This window comes from Lepidochelys kempii, chromosome 9 (genome assembly GCF_965140285.1).
Source record: "Lepidochelys kempii isolate rLepKem1 chromosome 9, rLepKem1.hap1, whole genome shotgun sequence".
Classification (NCBI taxonomy): Eukaryota; Metazoa; Chordata; order Testudines; family Cheloniidae; genus Lepidochelys; species Lepidochelys kempii.
Window position 1 is genome coordinate 47,913,029 of NC_136388.1, and position 15,331 is coordinate 47,928,359.

General features: G+C 48.7%; 1 protein-coding gene and 1 long non-coding RNA gene across 2 annotated transcripts in view; one reads left to right on the forward strand and one right to left on the reverse strand.

The window, feature by feature from the left end:
• NGEF (neuronal guanine nucleotide exchange factor) overlaps positions 1–15,331 on the forward strand; it is a 106,903-nt gene that overhangs the window by 46,856 nt on the left and 44,716 nt on the right. The window contains exons 4-5 of the mRNA XM_073360196.2: positions 9,285–9,500; positions 11,328–11,470. Coding sequence (XP_073216297.1) covers positions 9,285–9,500; positions 11,328–11,470 — 359 coding nt within the window. The remainder of the gene's footprint in view (positions 1–9,284; positions 9,501–11,327; positions 11,471–15,331) is intronic.
• LOC144930831 (uncharacterized) lies at positions 35–9,494 on the reverse strand. Its single transcript, XR_013636234.1, has 5 exons — positions 9,301–9,494; positions 8,023–8,156; positions 5,506–5,682; positions 3,345–3,791; positions 35–1,434 (listed from the first exon to the last, which is right to left on the reverse strand). It is a non-coding gene; the product is annotated as an uncharacterized LOC144930831 (long non-coding RNA).

Here is a 15,331-nt window from a genome sequence, read left to right on the forward strand (position 1 = left end):
TCCCAAGCAGTTGTGTTTCTTTTCAATAAATGAATTTTTTGGCTTTTAAAACATTCTTTATTATTGCATAAAGTAAAAGATACCTTAGCCCAGGAAAGAAACAGGCACTGCAAGTCAGCGTAGCAAACACAGATTCCTACTAACATTGGAACCCCTGCACTTCACTCCCGTGCAGGGCACCAGACATTACTGGTGGCTTTCAGTCTCAAATTGCTCCCTCAAGGCATCTCTAATCCTTGCAGCCCCACACTGGGTCCCTCTAATAGCCCTGCTCTCTGGCTGTTCAAATTCAGCCTCCAGGTGTTGTTGACCCTCAGAGTTCCATGCCTGAGTGAATCGTTCACCCTTCCCTTCACAAATGTTATGGAAGGTACAGCACGCGGACATAACCACGGGGATACTGTCATCAGCCAGGTCCAGCTTCCCATACAGAGAGTGCCAGCAACCCTTTAAATGGCCAAAAGCACACTCCAATGTCATTCTGCACCAGCTCAGCCTCTTGAACCGCTCCTTGCTGCTGTCAAGGCTCCCTCTGTAGGGTTTCATGATCCACAGCATTAAAGGGTAAGCGATGTCTCCAAGGATCACAATGGGCATTTCGACTTCCCCTACCATGATCTTCTGGTCTGGGAAAAAAGTCCCAGCTTGCAGCTTCCTGAACAGGTCAGTGTTCCGAAAGATGCGTGCATCATGCACCTTTCAGGGCCAGCCTGCGTTAATGTCAATGAAACACCTACAGTGATCCACAAGCGCCTGGAGAACCATAGAGAAATACCCCTTCTGATTAACGCACTCGGAGGCTAGGTGTGCTGATGCCAGAATTGGAATATGCATGCCATCTATCGCCTCTCCGCAGTTAGGGAAACCCATTTGTGCAAAGCCAGTCACAATGTCATGCACATTACCCAGAGTCACGGTTCTTCTGAGCAGGATGTGATTAATAGCACTGCAAACTTGCATCAACATGATTCCAGTGATAGACTTTCCCACTCCAAACTGGTTAGCGACCGATCAGTAGCTGTCTGGAGTTGCCAGCTTCCAGATTGCAATAGCCACCCGCTTCTCCACTGTCAGGGCAACTCTCAATCTCATGTCCTTGTGCTGCAGGGTGGGGGCAAGCTCATCACACAGTCCCATGAAAGTGGCTTTTCTCATCCGAAAGTTCTGCAGCTACTGCTTGTCATCCCAGATTTGCATGACGATGTGATCCTACCACTCAGTGCTTGTTTCCCGAGCCCAAAAGCGGCGCTCCATGATGGTGAGCATGTCCGTGAATGCCACAAGCAAACTTGTGTCATATGCGTTACTCGAGTCGATATTGTCGGAGCCCTCACTGTCACTTCGGATTATAAGGAATAACTCGACTGCCAAAGATGATGTGCTGGTGAGACTCGTCAGCATACTCCTGAGCAATTTGGGCTCCATTCCCGCAGACTGAAAGGGAAGACAGAGCGCGCAGTACAAAAAAATGTTGAAAGATGGTACCAAATGTGGACGGAAGCACAGGGATTGCTGGGATGCAAACTGATGCATCACGGGGCGTTGGGACAGGACTCAGAATGTCCCATCTCCCCCACCCCCTTCCCACAAGCCACAGCGCCATAATGGGAAGAGGTGCTCTGTGGTATAGCTGCCCATAATGCACCGCTCCCAATGCTGCTGCAAGTGCTGCAAATGTGGCCACGCCAGTGCGCTTGCAGCTGTCAGTGTGGACAGACTGCAGTGCTTTCCCTACTGCACTCTCCGAAGGCGGGTTTAACTCAAAGCTCTCTACATCTGCAAATGTAGCCATGCCCCCAATCTCGCTCCTCATTCAATCTGTGTCCTCTATTATCCCCTGCTCCTGGTCCCAGTCTCTTTGCCCAGCCAATCCCAATTCTCGCCCTGGACACTGGATCCTTGTCATTTCTATCTCTCCTTTCCTCACCTCCTTCCCCCCACCTCACTGGTTCTCAGTCCCAGCTCCCACACAGCTTCTCATCCAATCTCAATCTCCCCCCGACCTACTAGCTCCCAGTCCCTGTGTCCATCGAGTCCCGGTCTCTGCCCCCGTTCCCAATCCCAGTCTGTTTCCCTTCCCAACCATCTGACCAACATCCAAGTCCCCAGTCTCCACTCCCATAAACTCTTGCCCCAATCTTCTTCCCCTGCCAGTCCAGTTCTTGTCCCCTCTGCATTCTTATTAGGCAACTCTCTCCTCCAAATTCCCTGGGTCTGGCAGGGGTGTAATTGAGAACAAAGGACAGAACAATCTCCTTATTCTCAGTTAGATGCCTATAGGCAGCACAGCCCACAACCCCAGACAGCTGCAATTACAGGGGAAATCCTGCTCTGCCCTGGGCTGGAACCTGCTCACTGTGGACCACGTTATCAGGGAGTTTAGCTGTCAGGCTTGAACAAGTCTCTACTGAGCATGTACAAAATGGATTTTTCAAAGGGTTATAAATTGGCCAAAGTTGGGTGGATTTTCAGGGGACAGCAAAAGGCACATCACTGACACAAAGGTATATCTCCCTGCCAAATTTCAAATCCCTGCTCGAAAGCATGGGGGCACAAGGATTTTTCAAAGAAAAGGTAACCAGAATTTTTTAACATGGGCAAAACAATTCTTTTTTCCCCTAGACTCATTCTGAGAAACAGCTGAAACATTTTGGCTGAAATTTGCCACAAAAATTCAGCCCAAGGCAGACAACAGAATGGAAAATTTCAGCCCAAATGGTTAAAGTTTGGAAAAGTTATTATAAGCAACTGAAAACAGCATTTTATAAAAGGAAATGTCAGACAACCTTAATAATGGGTGGTGCGAAGGACACACAGAATCAAAGATTGCTAATTTTAAAATAATAATCAGACCTAACTGGAAGACAGAGACACCATACAAAGGATACCCGAGGCAATACAGAACTGAAATGGGACAGTCCCGGGGGCTTGGCATGTCGAGTGGGGGGCCACCCCTATTTGTCCAGTGCAGGGTTGGTAAACCCGTCACACGTTTGTCAGGATTCCCTGTTGCAATCATGATCAAGGGGCTCAGGACCCCTGGCAGTCAGAGCAAACAAGTAGTCTGTAGCCTTTGGGCCTACTGGCCAGAGCAAACAATGGCAGTTGGGGCTCTGACCCTCAGGGCAGGGCAGGGTAGAGCAAACAATCAGTCTGCAGCCCCTGGGGCGGGACAGAGCAAACACTCAGTCTATATCCAGAGTCCCCAGTAGTCACACCTAGTGGCAATTGCAGACAAGGGTGGGAAGTTTGGGGAACCTGGGCCCACCCTACCACACCAGGTTCTTAAACTGCCTATTAAGGGTTCAGGCATTGGCTCCTAACACATTCCCTGGGTCACTTACTACCGTAAAGCCCATCTCGGGCGTCTCCTCAGCTGACAGTGGCTCGGCATCTCCATCAGTCTCTGTGGTTTGCTAGTCATCCACAGCGTAGTCAGGGTCCACAGTCCCAACAACCTAGAGAGTCAATGGTTCCGCTGCAGGAGCCTGCAGCACACATCCTTCCTCCACCAGCCCTGACTGAGCTGGGATGCCTCCTTTTATCTGTCCCCTCCATCTGGAGCACGCACAGCAGGGGAAAGGGGGTATGGTCTCCTGGGCTCATGAGTGGTCACCCCCGTTGACCCAGTGCAGGGTTGGTACCTCACAGGGACACAGAGCCAAAGCAGAGTCAGAAGAGATAGAACTCCTTTGGTCAAGAATGAACCAAAGGACTCAATGTTCAAAGAATAGTGGTTGGAAGTGGCGGCCAAAAAACTTCAGGGACTGGGGAGTTCCATTGATCCCACACTAGAAAGACAAGGCCCAGGAGTGAAAATTGTGCACAGATGGTATCTTTAGAGACTGTGATTAACAAAGTGAAAAATAGAAACTGATGCCTGAATTCCTGTGCAAAAATAACATATAGGACCTGATGTAACACTCAAAACACTCTACCAAAATATAGAAGTTATGCTTGTACTACTCATCATTGCAGAAAACACTGCTCAGCAGATGCATGCTGTCTAACTGAATCATGAAACATACTTGACTACGTATAGCCTTAGTGGAAGTTATAACTGACCCCACATTTCTCCTGTGAGTCAGCTGGCCTTGGTTGAACAGGGCTGTTTGTGTGAACCCCATTTGTACCCTTTACCTATGCAATACTCCCATTGACTGGAAGTCAGTGGGGGGGGGGTCCCCCCCACCAAGTAAGGTCTGCTAGTCTGGGTGCTCTGTGTTTCTTCTTTTTAGTTTCTGTAGGAGGAAGATTAATGCAAAAAAATTAATACAAATACATATAAAAACCTCTTTTTTCCATCCTCAGGAACAGCCAAGTGAGGTTTTTGTCAAGCTTTCCAATAAAATTCACCTTTGTGCTTAAAATATACATGAGCAATGTTAGTCCAATGGGTTAATTACTTTGAAAAACTATTAGCACCTCAAAATAGGGGTTTAGAATAAAAATCCAGCCATAACTATACTATTGAAATAGGCAAATTATGAACTCCAGTAAACTATCACATTTTTAATATAGCCATGGGCCAGGTCAGCCAAATTTAAAATCTTCTCTATGCTAAAGCTAAGGACACTATGCTAAAGCTAAGGACATTTGGCAACCACTCCACTCCCTACATCCTTGAAGAAATACACACAAACTCACGTTCCCTCTCCTTAGCACAGCCACACTGAACATTCCCAGTGCCAAGAGGGCTAATGAAAGGAGGAGAGGCACACATGGGGATAATTCCCAGTGTCTGAGTGCTTCAGAAAACCCTATAATTCCTAAAGAGAAACTGTGTTGTTTTTTTTAAATTTAGAGCCCAGTCTTCAAGTTGCTTTGTGTCTGCTGTGACATCAGTGAGAGCAGAAAGCACCCAGCACCTAACAGGAGGTGCTCACCAGCTTGCAGGATTGATGCATCATTTTTAAAATGCACGTTATGCCAGTAGTTAGATTCTCTTTTTCCCACTCCTCTCCCCTGCTGGGTGTGAGGAGCCCTTTCTTCTGGTGTGCTTCTTAAGCACTTGTGCTGATTACAAGGAGCTCTTCAGTTATAGATCTAGAGACTGAAGTAGGAGTACGTGGTGTGTATTTGGCAAGGAAGAAAGGGCAACACTTTTCAAAGATTAAAGTTTAAAAATAAAAATATTCTTCCTAGGGGAAGAAAAATGAGCCTGTCACTGCTTAAAAATGGAACAGGTTTATATGGGACTAAAATGTGGGATGTTCCTTATTATCACAGTAGTGACCTCCCATGGTCACAGAAAGCATTCCATTCTCTAAACTCCTGTTTTCACCTCCTCATAGCTTTCAATTAAAAAAAATTGTGGATGCATATTTTTCATGCTTTCATCTCAGCCCAAAGGTGAGTTTTTTGTGGAAAGTTTGAAGAAAAAACATGCAGGCTGTCTTAATTAACAGGCAGTTATAGGATTATGGAAAAAAATATGTTTTCTATTTTTGCATATAACCCAAAATGCTTACGTTTCTAAAAAGTTCAGATTTGTCTTAGACTTACCCCCTGAGAGGGTGGCCCAGCAAAATAGGGGTCAGGATATCTAGGTTCTTCTCCTGACTCTGCCACTGACTTGCTGCAATTTTGAGCATCTTATATTATACTTCTCAGTAGTAACTCAATCTCCTCATCTGTAAAATGGAGATAATACTTTCCAACCTTTGTACAAAGTTTTCAGATCTACAGAGAAAAAATGCAATATAAGAACTAACTGTTAAAATATTTGGTTTAGAAATACTAGCACAAAAGTTATTAAAGTTAAATTCATTAACCTTTTAACATGCATCAGTTTCTTGTGAGATGTATCTAAATAGGTGCCCATGAAAGTTATATTTCATATATTTTCAAAGTGGCACTGAATGCATCCGATGAAGTGAGCTGTAGCTCACGAAAGCTTATGCTCGAATAAATTTGTTAGTTTCTAAGGTGCCACAAGTACTCCTTTTCTTTTTGCAAATACAGACTAACACGGCTGCTACTCTGAAACCCATATTTAATACTGTGTTCATTTTAGCACAATTGGTAAAACTTCATGCATTTTGCTGCTCTGGTAGATAGCAGATAGCTGCTGTGGTAGATAGATTGGTAGATATGGGTTTAGGAAGAACTACCTCACTCTTGGCCCTTCTCTTAAGGCAGGAGTGAAGAATAGGCAGCCCCTCTACCAGGAACAGGCTCATTAAAGTGATTGCCCTCCCATGTAAGTATCAATTCTCTGACACCCCCCCCCCCCACACACACACACAGCTATCAACTCTTCCAATACTCTTACCTCGATGACAAGGGCTCAGCTTTCAATCAGTATCCACTGATCAGATAAACAAGCCTCATTGCAACCAGTGCTCTTGACCACTTTACCCCATTTCCAAGCCTTTGGCCCTCCTCACAGTTGTCTGTCCCCCAGATCCCTCTATGACTGGTAAGTGCTGTATCACCCAGCTTTCCTATCATATTGACCCTCTAACTCGTAACAAATGCCTGCCCCCCACTTCTGGTCTCAAACACTCCTCACTCCATCATATTCACAGATGTGACAAAACACAGACCCCCCTTCCAATTCTCAAACTTCCCATTGTGATAAGCCCCGGACTTTTCCTTTTAGCTGTCAAATGCAATGACTATCCCATGATCCCCGTTTGAGTTATCAAAACCCTCTGTGACCACTAGCAGCTGTTAACCTCTCCCAGCAAACCCTCACAAAAGGCCAAATTCTTCAGTAACACTGGTTGTGATGATTTAGGAAATCCGTGTATGTACAATTTATGAGTTCTGACTGGTATTATGAAATTGCTGTATCATGGATGTGGAGTTAGCCAGGTGCTGTCAGGTCTGTGTTACATAAGGCCCAGACTAGGGACAAAGGAGAGCAGTTAACTTTAACCACTGAGCTCTGCCCAAACAATGTGTATGCTAAGAAAGGTTACCTGAGGGAGGATTGGAAACCAGTTCAACCAAGTTTGCCTACAGAGCTAGGATTTTCTGGGTGGAATATTTCACCCAAACAGGAGGAAAAAGAACTAGCCTTTAAAACTACAGAGACTGGGTAAGTAGGGTGACGCCCTGAGTCACACAGAAAGCTTGCGCAGGAGAGAAACATGCTTAAGGCTTTCATAGCAGTGTGGGCTTGTTTAATTGAGGGATCAGCCAGAAAGAAAGAAACTGGGGCACAGGTGAGAGAGACACCATGGTTGAGAGAAACTGTGTGCAAGGGGGCATCCTGAAGCCCAAAGAATGCTCAAGACTGGTGAAGAAACTGGGGTAGGGAAATACACATAGGTGTTTTATTGTTTGTCTACATCTTTACTTAAATATTGCAAGAGAGATAAAGAGTAATTGTGTTTGGAAAACTTTCTGAAGTCTATCTGTGTGTTGATTTGCTTCACCAATATGTGCCCCTCAAGAGTTAAACTAAACATAGAGCGACCATGGATGGAACTCTGGGAAAGGGTGTACTTAAGCGAGTCTGGGAGTGGGTCACTGTTGGTCCTGGGGGCTGAGGGAAGCTAGGCTTTGTAATCCCATTTCCATAAAGTGGTAACAGCCCGCCTGTGCTCAGGAAATGTGCTAAAAATGCCAAGGGCTATAACCTTTTCTGCCCAAGGGAAGTTTAAGAGCACATGAATCTAGTGTTTTGGGTCCCCTCCTCAACACAGCAGCCTGGAGTTTCCAGCCAAAAGGGGCTCTACCAGGGATGTGTGTGACAACCATTGTAAACCCAGATGGTGTCCATTAAAATCAGTTGAGTTTCTCTGGATTTATACCAGTGTAACTGAAAGAGGTTGGGCCAAATTATCCTGTTGCATTATTTAGCAAATAATACAGTATAATAGAGAAAAAAAAGCTGCTTTTGTCTATACCTTGAGACCCACATACGGATTTCATTATTATTGCCTAAATTGTATGATTATATATTGAAAAAAGCCATATTTATATATGCAAAAGGGTAAATTAAGGTTTGTCTGGGAAATTTAGCTGAGAATTTCCTGTTTAAATCCTCAGATTTTATTTGGCATGAATTACCTTTTTTTCCTGGGAGTTAGCAAATTGTAGCAGAGCAGCACCCAGCCTGTCCACAAGTTTTCAGACTGATCAGAGGGGTGTGACTGGATGCCAAAGTTCAAGCGGAGTCATCCCTGAGGCAGCATAAAGATTACCTGAATGAAGACAGATTTTAGAGTGCTGAAAATATTGATATTTATTGTATGAGCACAAAAAAAAAAATCCCTGTAGAGCTGACAATTCTTAGGTAGAGAGGGGGGTGGAAGGATGAAGGTGCAAAATCCCCTGTATTGGGGAGGAAGCTAATTGTTCTGTGTAGTAATTTGGATTTGAGAGAAAGTCCCTCTGAGGGGAGACTGGAGGAGGGAATTATTCCGAGTTCCAGTTGTCCTCCATCTCAGAATTTGCTTTCAGTAGAAGTAATGCACAATATGCACCAAATCCGGGAGTAATCCAAAAACGCCACACTTCCCCTCCAAAACACACACTCTGCTCCAGGGCAGTGACGTGCAGACGAAGTGGGAGAGGGGGGTTCTGTGCCCCAAACTGAAGGAGGCAAGGGGTAGGGGACACCTCTGTGTGTGGGGGGAGGGGGGGAGAAGACCTGTGCTCTGGGTTTAAGGGGCTAGGGAGAGGTCCTCTGTGTGTGTGCTGGGCTGGAGGCAGTAAGGGGTGGCTGGGTGCACATGTCTCTGAGCTCTGGCTGGGGATAGGGGTGGTGGCTGCTGGAATGTGTGTGTGTGGCGGGGGGGCATGTCTGCCTCTGGGTGATGTACCCAGGGCAGTGGGCTCTGAGGAGAGCTCTCTCAAGGGTGCTTCTGTGAAAGGGGTGCAGCTGTGAGAGGCTCTATCTGGACAGGTGCCACCTATCAGGGGGGTGTAGGTCTCTAGCTGGGGAGGGGCTGTTGGGGGAGTGCAGCTCTCTCCTGGATGGTCCATCTCCTGGGGGCTCTAGTTAGGCCATGGGGCATCTGGGGGCCCAGTCCATCTCCCGGGGGTTCTAGCCAGGCCGTGGGGTGAGGGGCTCTGGGGAGAGCCAGGTTATCTTCAGGTGGCTCAGGACAGGCCGGTCCATCTCCCGGGGACTCTAGCTAGGCCAGGGAGCTCTGGGGGGCTGGTTGGTCTCCCGGGGTCTCTGGGGTTGGTGTCCAGGAGGCTCAGGGGGAGGGGGGCGGTCGGTGTCCCGGGGGTCTGAGGGGGGCGGTCGGTGTCCCGGGGGCTCTAGCCGGGCCGGGGGTCCCTCCCCCGCGCACGCTGCAGGTCTCTATCACCCTCCCGCGCAGGCTGCTGCCTTCCTACCCCCGTTGCCGTGGCAACCGCCCGGCCTCCCCCAGCCCCGCTCCGCCTGCAGAGTCGCTCGGCAGCCGCCGCTCGGAGCCGGACTCGCCGCCGCTGTCACAGCCTCACATGGAGCTGCTGGCTGCGGCGCTCAGCGCCGCCTGCGCCCTGGACCGCGACGGCTCGGCGGAGAGCGCGGCCGGAGCCCGCCCGGCCGGCAGGTGAGGGGCGAGGGTTGACGGCGAGCCGGGGAGGGGACGCCCCGCCGCAGGACCCGCTCACCCCTTCCCACCTGCAGGCGGACCCACCGCCGGGCTCGCGTCCCTCCTCTGCCCCCTGACTCTGAGCCAGAGCGCGGTGACCCGCAGACTCGGACCCTGCCCCGCCAGGGGCTGCTCTCCACCCCCCGACCCCCAATCCCCCGGCTCCGCCCGGGGTTGCTCTCCAACCCCCCCCATCCTCCTGCCCTGCTGGGGGCTACAATCCCCCCTCCCCCCCAACACGCCAATCCCTCTCCCCGGCCCGGGCTGCTCTCCAACCCCTCCGCCCCCAACACGCCAACCCTCCTGCCCCGCCCGGGGTTGCTCTCCAACCCCCCCCCATCCTCCTGCCCTGCTGGGGGCTACAATCCCCCCTCCCCCCCAACACGCCAATCCCTCTCCCCGGCCCGGGCTGCTCTCCAACCCCTCCGCCCCCAACACGCCAACCCTCCTGCCCCGCCCGGGGTTGCTCTCCAACCCCCCCCCATCCTCCTGCCCTGCTGGGGGCTACAATCCCCCCTCCCCCCCAACACGCCAATCCCTCTCCCCGGCCCGGGCTGCTCTCCAACCCCTCCGCCCCCAACACGCCAACCCTCCTGCCCCGCCCGGGGTTGCTCTCCAACCCCCCCCCATCCTCCTGCCCTGCTGGGGGCTACAATCCCCCCTCCCCCCCAACACGCCAATCCCTCTCCCCGGCCCGGGCTGCTCTCCAACCCCTCCGCCCCCAACACGCCAACCCTCCTGCCCCGCCCGGGGTTGCTCTCCAACCCCCCCCCATCCTCCTGCCCTGCTGGGGGCTACAATTCCCCCTCCCCCCCAACACGCCAATCCCCCTGCCCCACCCAGGGCTGCTCTGCACCCCCCCCCACAACACACCAATCCCCCTGCCCTGCCTGGGGCTGTTCTCCAAACCTCCCCTGCCCCAACCTGGACTGATCTCCACTCTCCACACCTTTTCCCCTCCAACACCCCCTATAACCCTCCTCCACCCCCTTACTGACATGGTGTTGACCTCCATTCCAACACACACACACACACCCCACAACCAGAACTCATCTCCGTCACATTCCCCCACCCCATACCTATGTATCAACCGGGGCTGTTTTTCATCACACTCCTTTCTCCCCCCGCCACCATCTCTCTCACCAACGAGGCTGATCCCCATTTCTCTCCACTTTCAGTCCTCCCCATCTCCCTGTTCCAATCCAGGCTGAACTCCAGCAAGAACCTAGATTCAAGTTCCCTCTCCCTAAACCAGGGTATGTGACTGAACTCTCAGCATCCCTTCCCCCTGCCCCCTTCCATGTACTGGAACTGAGATGCATTCATCCTCTTTTCTCCCTACTCTATACGGACCTGAGCTGAACCCCAGCCAGAATCCCTCGGTTACACACACAAACACACACCTACTCTGAGCCTGGCTCTATCACCTTCTTGCACAGGGCTATACTCGATCCGTGATGGGATCCCATACCCCAGCTCCGGGTGGAATCAGGAGAGGTTACTGCTCTCCTGCAGGCCCAAAGCCTCCACTCCCAGTGCTCAAAGACAGCCCCTGTGGCACATAGGGGTTTTTTGGAGAGGAAGGAGTGTGCTTGCCCTATGGAGGTGAATCATAGGGTAGTTCTGAAAGATACACACTCAGGGTCCCTAAATAGTGTGTCTTGCTGGCCACTGATGCTGGTAAGTGCCAGAGCCCATTGGTGTATGTGGAAGCTGGGGTTGTCAAATGCTTGGGCTGAGGGCAGCTCGATTGACAATGCCTGACTGTATATTTCTCTCCCAAAGAGAATCCCCTTCCACGGCTGGACCAGTGCTTATCCCTGATGAGAGCCCCGTGCTCCCAGAGTGCCCAGCTGCTCTCCCTGAAACTCTGCAAATGATTCACCCTATGACAACTGACTCCTGGAAAACGCTCATTGAACAAATAGGTAAGGGCCATGTTTGTTGTGCCATAAACTTATGGGCTGCCCAAGGCATTGTGCTGTCTGACAGAAATACTGCCCCTGTTAACCCAGGCAGTGTTCCTAGATTTCTAGAGTGCGAAGACTTCACTCGTGCATTTCTGATGAGTGAAGACGCTGAATATACATGAGAGAGAAAATAGTTCAAACATTTACGTATAACCCATTAGAACTAAACTTGGCCTGAAATTTGTAAGAAGTGGTTCAAGTAGGTTACTTTCTAGCCTTTTAATCTTGGGGCAGAATTTATATTAGTTAAAGATACCATCTATATAAGATTCTCCTGGATTTTAGCTCCTTAGTGTGAAATTGGTAGTTCTTAAGGTTGCTTGAACCTTGAAAGCAGCAATAATTGGAGAGCAAGAACTAACCCCCCTAATAGCAGGCATGTGCCACCTTCCACTGCTCTCAAGGTGTGAGGACACGGGAAGTGGAAAAAGCTCCCCACAGGAGAGAGCTCCTCCTCAGCCATCAATCCAGATATTCACTGGTCTATTATCATCAATCATTTATGATACAGTAGCACCAAGAGGCCTTATTAGGACCCTGCTGTGCAGGGAGAGCAAGAAACAGTCCCTGCCCCAAAGAGCTTACATTTAAATAGATTAGACAGATAAATAGACAAACATAAAAACAAAAAATGAAAAAACAAGACATCTTTGCTACTTTTTTAAAAATTAAATTTTGGTATCCCCCCCCCACTCCCATTTTCCAGATGCTCCAGCCATTGCTGATCTAGTGTGCTTTTCTTCCACCCTGGCTACGCCACAGAGGTAGATAAGGTAAAGCCCAAATAAAAAGCAATCAAAAGGTGCCTACAAGCCAAAGATATCTAAAGGCAAACCCTTTCAGTACATGCAATCCAGTCACTCCTCTCTACAGGAAGCAGTGGGAGATTCCTGTCTCCTCCCAGGCTTCCTGGGAACGGGAGCATGGACCAGGGTTGCAACACAGCCACTTTTACACTAAGTCTAAATAAATATGGTTCTTTCAACAAAAATCTCAAAATACAAATTCAACATAAAACCCTTTTGAAAAAAGCAACAAGTTATGTATATACACATTCAACCTCAAACGCATATCCACATATTTACTTAAATTTATTATAAATACACTTCCCTATTAAGCATATTATTTGGATTACAGAATCAGTACCTCATTGTGCTGGGTCTGAACAAACATACTATAAGAGAGAGAGTCCCTGCCTGAAAGAGACTGTAAACTAAAGATCTGATCCTGTAATCTGATCCATGTGGATGGATTACTGCACCTGTGTGGAACCCCAGTGGCTTTGTCAGGCTGTGTGTGTCCACTCACATAAATCAGTTTTCAGGATTGGGGCCTAACTAGGGAGAAAATGCAACACAGATAGGGGTGTGGACAGAAGGAGGAAGGCAAGTATGAGAATAACAGGAACACAAGATTGCATATATCAGGGGTGGCTAAGAGCCATATGTAGCTCTTTTACAGTTAAAGTGGGGCTCACAGAGCCCCACAAGCCCTTCCATTCTCTGCCCACCAGATTGGGGGGCAGAGCTCAGGGCTTCTGCCCTGCAGCAGAATGATGGGGCTAGGGGCTTCTGCCAGTGGCGACTGCTACCTGATGAGGTTTGCCCCCCTCTAACAGCTTGAGTCTTGCTCCCCCTTACCCTGAACAGTTCTCCCTGCAGATCCCAGCTGTTTGCCATTGCCTCTCCTCACAACTGCAGCACTCAGCTCACCAGCTCCAGCAGCTGCCATGCAGGGAGGAGGCCTAGTGGTACCAAGTGCTGAGCTAGGTCATCAAATCCTGGCAAAATCTGGGGTGTGGTATGTGACTCCATGGGCCCTCCCAGGTGTCACCTCTGGCTTCTGCCCAGCAGGGAGGTGGGTCTCCCAGCTTCAACCCTGCAGGATGTGCCTGCTGGGGCTTGGGGCTTCAGCAGGAGAAGAGCTGAAGCCCCGAGCACAGACAGGCGCCTCCTGCGGGGCTGAAGCCCTGAGACCCTCCTCCCCGCAGGACTGAACCCTGAGCCCAGACAAGTACCTCTTGTGGAGCTGAAGCCCTGAGACCCTCCCTCCCTGCAGGGCTGAACCCCAAGCCCAGACAGGCTTCTCCTGCAGGGCTGAAGCCCCAAGATCCCTCTCCCCATAGGGCAGAAGCCTCTAGCCCCACCACTCCACCGCAGGGTTGAAGCCCCAAGCCCCAGCAGGTGCGCCTCACCTCTTGAATTTTTGAAGATTGTTGTATGTGGCTCAGAAGGTCAGTAAGTTTGGCCACCCCGGGTATATATTCTTAGCTGAATGTATAATCTGGAGACTTCAGTGGCTTTTATATTTGTTTGATATTTTAAATAAGTGGACACTATCAGGCCACTTGCTCCGCATATCCAACTTAACTCTCCAAAAAAACCCACCAAATAAATACATTGTCAAAGCATTAGATTGTCTATTGTTAAGTGAAAAACATCAGTGAATATATTTATTGGTATCTCTTTATAAGGTAATAGTTCCTGAAATGTAGATAACAAAAATATGTAAAATATAACCCCAAAATCCATAGGTCAGAGTTATGGTTGTGTTATGATAAAATGCACATCTTTGTACTTGATGAGAGTAACATATGTGGTCAGTGTAAAATATATGATATATTTAGCTGTTGATCTCCTTGTCTTTAGGTGCTTGAGTTTTTTAAATTATGTGGTAGGTAATTTAACTGTGGTCACTTAGCAACCTTAACTGGTTTCATAAATGATGTTTTTGTCTTTAATTATGGAGCAGCTGATAGCTATACAGCCTTAACTGTAGAGCAGCTAAGTTTCTATGTAAAGCTTAATTTAACATCCTCTCTAAAATTCACGCACACACACACAAAAAAGGATAAATATTGCTGGGCCAACGGAAATATACAGACCACACTGAAAGACTTATGGGATTATACAAATCAGAGTCTTATTGTATACTGTGTTAGATGCAGATCTGTACTGGCTACACATGTTATGAAGGGATAAGGTACGCTGATATTTTGAGTTTCTCATGGTCTCCATAATGAGCAGAGTTAAGATTGTTGGGGTTTCTTGTGTGGGAAGTGTTACCTTAACTGTTTCTCTCAAGGTTGTGGGGTTTTGTTTTTTAAGCATAACATGTTCTTTTAAAGAATACATGGCGTGGGGAGGGGAGTGTAAATGAGCATTTCCTGATTTTCCCATGTTTGGGTTTTGGAGTTCCATGTTCTGGAGGCATGAAAGGATAAGGTGGCTCTGCTGTAGAGCAGCAGCCTTAACTCCACTTTAACAAAGCTTTGTTATGTGGGAATCCAGTATAAAGTCCAAATAGTGACTCAGAAAGCCATGTTGTTGAACAGTCCAGGCTTTGATATCTTGGCAGCCTGGAAGAGATGCTCCAGGACACGAGTGGGGAGAGAAGGCTGAAGCCTGTCATGGGCCAAAATGGGAAATCTCCTAGAGATTCTGGTAAGCTGTCAGGCAAAACCCTATAGTTGGGAATGAGGAGACTACTTGGACCACTGAGGACATTTACCAGGAACAGGAGAAGTCTGCAGTTAGGTGTAGGGTTATTGATGGGGAGAGGCTGAGCCTTGGAGGATGCTATGGGAAGCTTGGACCAAGGAAGAAATGGAAGGCATTGAGAAAGCTTGAGTAAGTTAGATGCCAGAAGAAGTCAGACAATATTTGTCAGCCAAAACAGCAGAATTTTGGGCATAGTTCAGGGATGTAGTGAACAGTTTTAAATTTGTATACTCGCTGCCTGATCTGTTGTCTCCTTCCTGCTGCATTTCTACTAATCTCCCAAGGCAGATGTGTTATTATAGTCTTAATTTAGTGGCAA